General features: G+C 41.5%; 1 protein-coding gene across 1 annotated transcript in view; it reads right to left on the minus strand.

The window, feature by feature from the left end:
• The window catches only part of PCDH7 (protocadherin 7), a 406026-nt gene extending 395435 nt beyond the window's left edge, over nt 1-10591 (minus strand). Inside the window, exon 1 of the mRNA XM_028089455.2 lies at nt 7400-10591. Coding sequence (XP_027945256.1) covers nt 7400-10591 — 3192 coding nt within the window. The remainder of the gene's footprint in view (nt 1-7399) is intronic.
• Between the last annotated feature and the right edge of the window lie 924 nt (nt 10592-11515).

The raw sequence follows: 11515 nt of genomic DNA on the forward strand, positions 1-11515 counted from the left end.
CTCCATGCCCAGCGCGGAGCCCAACATGGGGCTCAACTCATGACCCAGAGTCATGACCTGAGCCAAAACCAAGATTTGGACGCTAAACCAACTGAGCAACCCAGGCGCCCCAATATCCTTCAAGTATTTATTTATTTTTATTAAAGGGCTTTTATAGTGACAATAAATCACCAAAAAAAAAAAAAAACAAGAATCTGGTATTCTTAGTATTTCAAAACTTTTGGAAAACTTCGTAGGGCAGATGATATGGTAAATGTATTATAAATTTATCAAACTTTACACACAGAACACTTATGTTTAGGCACAAAAACACATACAACAAACAGAGACATAAATATATAAACATAGAGAGTTAGAGGGACCACCCAGTGTATTCCCTGACTTACCTAGAATATCACTTACACAACTAAAATTCAGCCACTCTCTCTCTCAACAATATCTAAATTCTGAATTCTCGGAAGCAGCCTGAATTTATGTTATCTGACATCAAATAGAATAGCCTTCAGATAAATGTACCACAAAAGCAGGAAGCCACAAATTCTTTCTGAATGTTACTACAGTGACTTCAGGAAATCTAAGTGAAAGATTGCAAATGTTCTTAAGGAATTTAACAACAAAAACTTAAGAATTCTATAGCTAGTACAGATTCTTTGGTCAATTTTTCAAGATTAAGGTTAAACCAGTCCATTGGCAGTAACTGCTTAACACAACATTAATCTCTCAAATTTGTTTTACAAACAATACTTTTCATAAATATTGCTCAAAGTCCTTGCATATAGATGTGTAGGAGCACACACAAATACACACAGTGCCATCTAGAAATACACACACAGAATGAGCAGGAGACACTATCTTTTATTCTAACACACTATCTCACTGGCCTGGAAAAGACTCTGATTCCATAGCCCTTTAAAAATATTGATCAACTTAGGATTTTATCAAAAGTTGGTATTTAAGGTATTACGGACAAAGACTCAATAGGCTTAATTGTCCTGGGTCCACACAAAGCTAGAATCTCAAAAGTATTGTTGAAATGTGCCTTGGGACTTTTTTTTTTTTTTTTAATTTCTGCTAACCAACTCTTTGAGAATGGAATTCCTGGTGATTTAGACATCCATTAGTAGCACATTTCTTTATTAATACTGCTTTCTTTTATAAGTTTTTATTTCAAAAGTATTTTTCCTGAAATGAGGGGAAAAAAACCTGGAAAATCCAATGCACAACAAGGGAAACAAGGAGTGATTGGCTGACACCCCACGGCCAAGGGCAGGCTCCAGCAGGTTTCGGAGTAGCAAGGTCATCAGAGTATGGTGCATAATGGAGCATCATATTAGAGTGGAATTCAGCCAAACACAGTAATATATGGATGTAGACGCATCTGAAAGAAGGAAAATAAAGATTTATGCAGATAAAAAAAAAAAAAAGCCCGAGGAAGACTTTTTCCCCAATGTCTTATACCCAATCAGAATGCTGTGGTAGAGGTTTTGTTGCGGAGAATTTTTATTTACAAATTATCTGTTTGTAAATAATAAAAATGCTCAGGGGGAAAAAGTTAACTTCTCAGATGAATCCTACTCAGAAGCTTTAACAGTTTTTTTTGTTTGTACACAGCATTAGAGTTCAGTACAAACATCACCAAACTCCTGAAAATAAACCTTTATTCCGCCTTTAAAACATTAATTCACCAGAAGTGATAATTAAGATTAGTTTTAGTGGTTTCAGTTCAATTCTTCTTGGAATGTGATTTCTCCCACAACACTAATGCTAAATAAAGCACTGTGTAATGTTCCGAAACAGAGTCCCTACTTTAGAAAAGATTCTAAGGGCTTTTAAAATAAATAAGAGAGAAAAGTAAAGCTGACTCAAGATCTATATGAACAGATCTTACTATTTCTATAGAGTCACAGTAAATAAATGGATGGGGAACCTTGCTATAGTCTAGAAATTGCTTATATACAGCTTAAACATAAAGCTCTAAACAATTATTATACTAAATTTCCAGCATAACCTCCACCACCATCCTGTCCCAGGAAAAGAAATGATGGTAAAATATCTAACAGCATTGGTGGCTATTGTGAAGCAACGGTTGTCACACCATATTCAGTTTTTAAAACAGTTCAAATTTTATTCTTGAAATTAATATCCTGAATTATTAGAATGCATATAAACTTTCATACACACTGTATAGAAAGCTTCTATTAATTTCAATTAAAATTATGTTTTTATAGAGGAGATACTAATCCCAGATAGGAGCTTACATCTGTTGTCACGGTTCTGTTAAAATTAAAAATTCTGTCAATTAACCTGTTGAATATATGTTCTAAACAATGTTAAGTTACTTCAATGAGTATCATCAATTGCTATTTTACATAGGGGAAAAGAACCATTACTATTTTTTGAATATCTATAAAATTTGAATTATAATTTCCCCAATAATTTACAGATAAAAACTATAGCCTAAAACAGAATTCTATTCTATTGCAAAAGAGTCAGTCTTCATAGCCAAATATATAGTTATACAGACAGAGGTAAATCTCAGCAGATTTCTGTCTCTATTGAAAGACATACAGAAAAAGTTACATAAGTTCAATTTTATTCGTAGAGGTAGTATGATAAAAAAAAAAAAACGGAAGTACTGGCCTCTGCATTCCATGACTTGTATCCACACTGGATCCTCAATAATCTTGTGATCTCATCCTAATTACTTTACCATAAAGGCCTCAATTTCTTAAGTTTCATTGCATCAGTCAAGGAACCAGCAGAAAACCAAATTCACACCCCAGTAGTACAGACAGAGAAAGTCCTCAGTCTCTCTTCATATAAAATGAAGGAACTGGTTTGGATGATATCTTTTAATTCTAAAATGTGATGACTCCAGTGATTTTAGATACAAATACTAAATGGTCTATTATATCTTCTTTCAATTTTATATGTGTTGAAAGTTCAAATATGTTCCATATATTAACAAATGAATATCACAGTGAAATAAAAGTCTAATGGCATCATAGTTGGTCTATTGAATTTATCTGTGTTTTTGTGTGGAGAGAGAGAGAGAGAGAGAAAGAGATATCAGGTATATACTTTTCCACAAATAAGGTATGTAATTACTCAAAAATAGAAGATAATAAGAAAGAATGATTTTGCTATATTTATCCAGCTGCATGATTTACTTAAATCTCTAAATTGACTCTGTGGTCTCATGTCTAAGTTATTTATTGACTTGGGATAAGTTTGAGATAAGTTTCAAATTGTCATACTTGGACTTCCATACAAATTTATATATTCAAGGTAGATCAAATCAGTGGATGACCCTTTCCTTATTCAGAGACATCCAGAGATCTAGGTAATGTTGCTTTAGTACATAGCTCCTGACTAAAGACGTAACCTTTCATCAGTTACTAGCCACTTGTCTATTATATCAGGCCAAGTGTAACAAAAATTCCACCATATGCAGATGCACTGTACTTCCTAAAAGTGTTTTTGGTTATACACAGCAGAATCATATTGTAGAAATTATGCTTATCAAATTGAAACTAGAAGCTGTGGTTGGCATCACTCTGAAGATGCATTTCTACTGTAGTATGTATGGTCTAATGTATATACACAAAGAAATTGACGTTTAGTTTTCTCAGTGCTGAAAACTCTAATAGATGATGGCAAGTCACCCATTTGCTTCCAGACTGGAAGTAATTTAAAAAAATAATTTCTGCTCTCTTTTTAACTGAGTATACAATGAATATATTGAATACAATTTGATCAATTAAAGAGAACATTATTCAGACTACATTCTGCAGTTCCAAAGGCAAGGGAAACTATCACTGGACTTAATATGAATTTTTCTTGAGTATTTCTGCATCAGCTACAAATGGGTTTTTAAATTAATGTTTATTCAAGCTGTATTCTCTACTCTTGCCAAAAGTAAAGTACTTTCCTTTCCATTTACTAAATACAATAAAATTTTTACTTGCCAGTGCATTATCTATATATAAGCATGGCATGAATAAACTCAACAGGACCTAAAAACAATAAACAAAGTAGTAACTATACTTTTATATGCTTACTGATCTTTTGGAATTATATTATTTTTTAAGAAAATTGAAAAATATTTAACACATAATAAAACTCTGAAGATTAAAAAATAAGTAGAAAAATAGAATGCCTCTGCCTTTATTTTACAAGTCAAAAGCACAATTGTACTTCCAAGTCACAAAACTTGAACAACCACTATAACCAGGTTTGCCAAGCAAAGGAAAGGTGGACACTTAATCTCAATAATGCTGTCAATGATCCACATTCTGCTCAACTAGACACATTATTTAGTTGAGAGCAAAGGCTTTTGTTTGAACTGCAAAGGCCTGAACTATGGAAACCTGGGCTACATCATCAGTTTTGCTAAGGTGTGATTTTCAGAAAAGAAAAAAGATAATACAGCAACTCTGCAACACACATCTAGATTCTGCCAAAGAGGAACTATAGAAGCTTGATTTGAAAATTTCTAGACCCTGTGAAAGGGGGAAGAGCATTATTTACAAGCTTATTTCCACAAAGCCATTTAATTTATTATAATATAACCATTAACAGGATTTAGGAGCAACACTTTGAAATGTCTAATTCTTACGAAGATAAGAACACTGTAAACAGATATCACTTCCATTGTATCACAGGTAAAGAACTATGGTAGGGCAATTCAAGAAAATTATAAACAAAATGAAGGCTTTATGTCAGATGAAATCTCTGATTTTTAATTAATCCCTATCATAAGCAATTAAAATATGGCATCCCTCAGGGTTTTCCTTAGATAAATTCAGTATCAAAGGGGGGAATTATAACAAAACCTTGTGTTCTTTATTTTATTTTATCTTACATCAAATTTAACCACAGAAAATACATTTTGGCAGTTGTATAACAATTAAAGTTAATATATTTTTAAAATGAAAATAGAAAATCATCTCCTTATGGTACAAACAAAAATCAGAACAAAAAAGATCCTGTTTATTGTGTCAGATGTCTAAACAGAATGTAACTTTGTAAATGGATCCTTTGTCCCCTGACAGCAATATTGAAGAGATGAAGAGTATCAATTACTATTACTAATTACATTAAGGGGAATGTGTTTCATTCTCCTTTATTTCATTTTGGCTCAGCTATTTATTATGGTTAAAACTTTACACATCTTTTGAATACTGAACGACATATAAGCTTTCCAGTCACTTTTGGCAAACTGCATGATTTATACTGATGGCTTTGCAGGTTTTCTATTTTGGTATATGGACTTCTTTGCTCTGTTAAGAGTCTAACACCATACATTAGTTTATTTATAAGCCTATCACTTTGCCTTTTAAATAGGATGCCACAACAGTCTTGATATTGGCTGTCTTAAATGCTCAAGAATATAGAGCCAACCTCATTTGATGAGCCAAACAAAGCTTAAGTGACAGCACAGATCATGTGAGGGGTTTGTATAAAATATCTATAAATCTGCCACTTGATATGTCCCCTCCAAAGTTTAAGATTACACAATTTATAATGCAAATGCCATTCAGCCACGGGACAAAACGTCCTATTAGGATGACAGCGAAGAAGTAAACATTCTGCAGAACGTTCACTTCACACACGTTTGCACCACAAGTTATCATTTTCCAAAGAAATTTCTGTAGATATAAATTTATTTGTGGGTGTTTCTAAGTCAGTCTTAAAAATATAGTATTATTTTAACTAGATGTGTCCTTGTTTACAAAACTGATAAAAGTACCACAAACAAAACAAAAATCTTCTTTTAACTCCAGGTAAAGCAATAACACAATAAATATAAACTCTCCCCTTAATAAATTTCAGGTTAAAAGAAATAAGTAACTCAGGCTCACCGGCATCATGAATTTTCAAAAGCCATTTAATGTAATGAAGTTCAAGCCTGTATTTTCTTGAATTGCTTTGACAATTGAATATAAAACCACATTAAGTCTGTTTCTCCTTATCCAAATAGCTACAGTAAGGTACTCTAAGTAGCAAATATTTCTTTAGGAAATTGATTTTTAAAACTATGAAAGCAATAAGGAATTAGTATCTTTTTTCTATGTCTTTAATGAGCCCATCAATCATATCTTCAATGACGCTATAAAACAAGTTTTTCTTTTGCCTTAATTCTTCTCAGATTGCACATTCCACATGCAAAGCATATTTAATAGAAAAACTATTATTCAATATTATTTGACAGTCATAAATGTGCTTCTTGAGATGAGTTCTCAGGATAAGAAACATATGGTATTTTATTAGTGGGGTTGCTACAGCATTAGACACAGCAGTTTCCAAAGGTTTTACTTGCTGAGTGTCAGACCTTGGTGGGTTGTAAAAAGTAAACTTTGTAAGCATTACATACATCACACAAGCACAACTTCCAAAAATAAATTTTCGATTTTCTGAAGTTCATCTCAAAATATGCTTTTTTAAACTGTTTCCACGTTTCACTGAAAAACAATTGTATCAAATATTCCATATAACTTTAATAGTGTCAGGATATCACAATGCAGACCAAAATTTTCTTGTACACAGTGCATCAAACAAGAACATTTCTGTTGCTTGGTTTAAATAATAAATGGGTCATGTACTTTACTTTTGCTTATAAACTTGTAATACCAAACATGAAGAATGCAAGTGCTAACTGCATAGCCTCACAGAAGTCTAATTGTTACAGACACTGAAGTATTAAAAATGTATATGCAAACAACGAATCATGGAACACTATATCAAAAACTAATGATGTAATGTATGGTGATTAACATAACGTAATAAAATAAAATAAAAAAATGTGGTTTTGTATGATATTTGCATAGTACTGAATATTTTTAAGCCAACATTTATGTCAAAGTAGTCAGTATTTAATTATCTCAGACTTGGTACTATACTTGCATGAACCAGCCTCTGTGATCTGTAAAATCCTACATAATACATAACACAGTTAAAACTTTTATAGTGTCCAATTTGCATAGGCACCAGTAGTAACTTTAGAAATTTTCTCCCTGGATGTAATTATCCACTTAGTAGCCACAAAACAAAATAATTTCAAGTCAAAACTAACCACCCAAACAATACATGCATGTTTATCCTGAAAACAGAAAATGTAGGATGCATTAGTACTGTCAAGTATAAAGTACTGCTTACTTTGAATATGTTCTGAGGTAGGTTAGGAAACACTGGTTTGGTAACTTGGAAAATGCAATGGTGCACCTCGTGTAGATGGCCTGTATTCAACTAATGATATATGAATTAACATTAAATTACTGCCATTAAATTTTTAAATAATAGCTTTAAAAGAGAGAAAACAAAACTTCACAGAAGATGCTCTGTCTCAGAGTTATTAGCCTTTTGTGGGATATTTAAATATATTTGGAATACATCTTACCTGTTTGCTGTACTTGTTATTGGTTTGACAGCTGTATTCAGAGCAGTGATCCGATCCAATTGAAATGTTGTCTCCTGCTCCCACAAATGTGTTGGCTGGTGGTAGATCTTGTACGGCCTGGTGTTTTTTTCCTGCAGTTGGTGACTGGGGGTGAAGCTGGACAGTAGGCAACGGAGAACTAGATTTGTAATGCCTGGCCAGGTCAGGACTGCCAGGCCCCCCGTTAACAGATCGGTATCGCCCCATGCTCGGGCTGTCTGACAGCTTCTCATTGACACTATCATACCTCTGTCCATTTGGTTTAGAAGCTTCTACAGTGACAATGCTGCTGTAGAGAGGCTGCTTAGACTTTTTGTTTTTCTTGTCCTTTTTAGGCTTTTTAGATTTGTCGTGCTGCTGGGGTGTAAAAAAGTCTTCATGATCCTTTTTGCCAGCTTCATAGCCATTTTTATTTTTGGACCGGCAGTACCTTGCCATCACTACAATTAAGATGATTAGAATCACTGTCATAATTCCAGCAACCACCCCAATGACAATACTGAGTCTCTGTTTGCTAATTTCATAACTTGGGTCACCAGCTATATCCTGGGTGAGTGGGGTGTGCAAACTTCTGGCTATCTGGGAGTCAATCACAGTTGCATTAGAAACACTTTCATTGACAAACACATGCACCAGAGTCGTGGTGGACTGGGAAGGCTGCCCACTGTCATTCACTTGCACCACCAACCTGTGCAAGCCATAATGCTTTTGGGTGAGTTTTCCCACTAAAGAAACCACACCACTGGTGGAATCAATCTCAAACAGCTTGAAGGGATTCCCTCCCACAATGCTGTAGTTAAGGTCTGCATTGATGCCATCGTCACTGTCTGTTGCCAACACTGTAGCTACTACTGTCCTGACATTACTTGAAGGTGGCAGTAAAGTGTAGGAAATGTTTCTGGGAAGGGTAACTGTAGGAGCATTGTCATTCTCATCCATCACAAAGAGAGAGACTGTTGCTGTGGCTGATCTGGGAGGATCCCCCCCATCCACAGCCTTGACTCTGAAGGTGTACGTGGTCTGATGTTCCCGGTCAAAAGACATTGTAGAGTAAATGGTCCCTGTGTCATTTTCAATGGAAAAAATGTTACTGTTTTCCTCTATGTAGAGGCTCATCTCTGCATTGCGCCCCTTGTCTGCATCCATCACTGTGACCATCCCCACCGGGCTGTTGGGCTGCAAGTTTTCTTTCACATAAAAGGTAAAGACGTCCTGCATAAACTTAGGGTCATTGTCATTCTTGTCAGCCACCTGCACAATCACCGTGGTGCTGCCCTGCAGCACTGGGATGCCTTTGTCTTTGGCATTAACTTTAAACTCATACCTGTCTGTCTGCTCTCGGTCCAGCACCGTATTGACAAGGATGTCCCCAGAATCAGGATCGATGGCAAAGATCCCCATCACAGAGGAATCCAGAGAGTAGGCAATCTCTGCATTTTTCCCACTGTCCGCGTCTGTCGCCAGCACCGTGGCCACCCTCTCTCCAGGGATGTTGTTCTCCGGAAAGTAAACCTCCACCACGGACTGGCCAAAGACGGGCGGGTTGTCATTGGTGTCTCCTACCTTGACAACCAGGGAGTTGTTGCTGGAGAGGCTGGGGCTGCCCGAGTCCACCGCCACAATGACCACGTTGAATTCCCGGGTGGTCTCATAGTCCAAAGGGGCCGAGGTGTGCAGAAAGTACTTTTTCTTGTTCTGGTCGCCCTCTGTGTCGCTGGCCGGCTTGAGCTGGAAGGGCACGTCACCCACCACGGTGCAGGTGACTACCCCATTCTCGCCTTGGTCTCGGTCGGACACCTGTACCAGAGCAATGGGGGTGTCGACCAGAACATCCTCGGCCACGTTGGCCACCCCGTCCTTGAGTGGGATACGCCCGATCTTGCGGATTTCAATGGACGGAACATTATCGTTCTCGTCCTTGATGTTGAGGACCACTGTGGCCTTGTCGGTTTTGGGGGGCTGCCCGCGGTCGCGGGCCATGACGGTGAAGCGCAGCTGGTTCACCTCCTCGCGGTCGATACGGTGCAGGACACTAAGCCAGCCGGACGTCTCGTCCAGGCGCAGCAGCCGCCGCACGGATTCGGTAGCCGCTCCGAACACATACTCGATCTGTCCGTTGACCCCCACGTCCAGGTCGGCGGCACGCAGCTGCAGGATGGGAGTCCCTGGGGCGCTATTCTCGGCTAGGTCAGCTTCGTACACGCTCTTCTCGAAGCGGGGACTGTTGTCGTTCACGTCGGTGATGAGCACCCTCAGGATGGCCTGAGAGGAGCGAGGCGGGTCGCCACCGTCGCGCACCCGCAGGGTCAGCTCGTACGAGTCGCGTTGTTCCCGATCCAGCGCCCCCTTCACGATCAGCTGTGGCTGCTTCTCGCCATCCGGGGTGTCGGCCACCTGCAGTTCGAACACGCTGCTGCGGCCACTGGGGTTGGTCCCGCCGCCGCCCTCTGGTGCGTCCGGCCGCCTCTTGGAGCCGCCGGGGCCGCCGCCGCTCGCGCCGTTCCCGCCGCCCCCGGGGTAGGGGGCGCTGTCGGCAGGCCCAGCACGCCGGCCCTCGCCGCCGCTGCCGCCGCCGCCGCCGCCGCCACCGCCCCCGGGCTCCTGGAGCAGCTCGTAGCGCTCGATGCCGTTGCGGCCGAAGTCACGGTCGGTGGCGGTGGGTAGCAGGTAGAGAGTGCCCACCGGCCGGTTCTCCTCCACCGTGAGCGTGAGCACGGGTGACGGGAAGGTGGGCGTGTTGTCGTTGATATCCAGTACGATGACCCGACCCTCGAACAGGTCCACCCAGCTCTGCGAGGGCCCGATCACCGACACTTCGAAGTCCAGAAAGCACTCGTTCTCGTCGAAGATCATCTGACACTGGGGCAGCTTTTCGCGGTCGATGCGCCGCTCGCTCGTGCTCAGCTCGCCGGTGAGGTTGTCGATCTTCAGGTACTCCGAGCCCGACTCGAGGCTGAAAGTCACCTCACCCGAGCCAGTCACGATGCCCAGGTCCGAGGCGACGTTGCCGATGCGGACGTCCGCTGGGCCCTCCTCGGCTAGTCGGTATCGGAGTAGTTGCTTGGCGGCCGCCAGGCTGAGCGAGAGCGGCAAGAGGAGACAGCAACCCAGGCACCAGCCGCGCGCCCATCCCGCGGTCCGCATCCTCAGCATCTTCTCCTGCTGCTGCTGCTACTGCTCCTTCTAATCACAGCCCCCTCGGCGCCCCCCTCCTCCAGGGCCGGCCGCCTGCCCTCCTCCCAATCTTCTTCTCTCTCCGGGAAAGGAGGAAGGGAGAGGAGGGGGCAAGAGCACCGTGCGGAATCGGCCAGGGGGACCAGCGATAAATCCTTCTTTTTTATTTTTTTTCCTTCTGCTTCTTCTGAAAGTTATTGTTTCATAATTCATGCAATGGGTGCTAATCGCCCGCTCGCCGGCCGCCGTTTAGTCGCAGTACTCACAGTTCACGGGACACTGCGCGCCGCGGGCTCGGCGCCCCCCCAAAGTCATCCCCGCAGCGGGCGGTGGATCCCGAGCTCCAGTCCCCGCTCTGTCGGATGGGGTCGGAACCGCTCCGGCAGGCGGGCGGTGGAGCCGGGAAGCGGCGGGGAACAAGCCTGCAGCCTCCCCCGCCTGCCAACCCCGTTCGTCTTTGCTGCTACTCGAGTTGAGTCCAATTCACGTTCCAGCCACTCACTCCAGACCCAGCTTCTGCTCCGGCTGCCCAGGCAAACGTGAGTTGCTTCCTGCACGAGGCGCTGGGGCCAGCAACAAGCCAGTCTGAACTCTGACTCCGCTCTGGCAGCGGGGGAGCCAGTCAACAGATCGAGAATGAAAAATTCCTGGCAGGTCGCTTCGGGCACCGTGCAGTGGAGACCACTCGCGTCACACAGCGGTCCACGTCTGGGTCCCCCCCGCGCGCCGAAGAGCAGCCCGAGCCATCTTCAGAGACGCCCAGAGAGTCAGTCCCTTCTCACCCCCAAGAGCTCGGGTTTCTCCTTTTTTCTTAACAACTCTGCGCAAGGTCATTAGTCACGAAGCCGCCGCCTGAAACCGCAGCAGCCGTTCGCCCGCGGGGGCGAAAGGCTGAGCCGTGCG

The sequence above is a fragment of the Eumetopias jubatus genome, unplaced genomic scaffold (genome assembly GCF_037043125.1).
Source record: "Eumetopias jubatus isolate StellerSeaLion01/CBP00866 unplaced genomic scaffold, mEumJub1_p1.0 scaffold_2, whole genome shotgun sequence".
In the NCBI taxonomy this organism is placed as follows: Eukaryota; Metazoa; Chordata; class Mammalia; order Carnivora; family Otariidae; genus Eumetopias; species Eumetopias jubatus.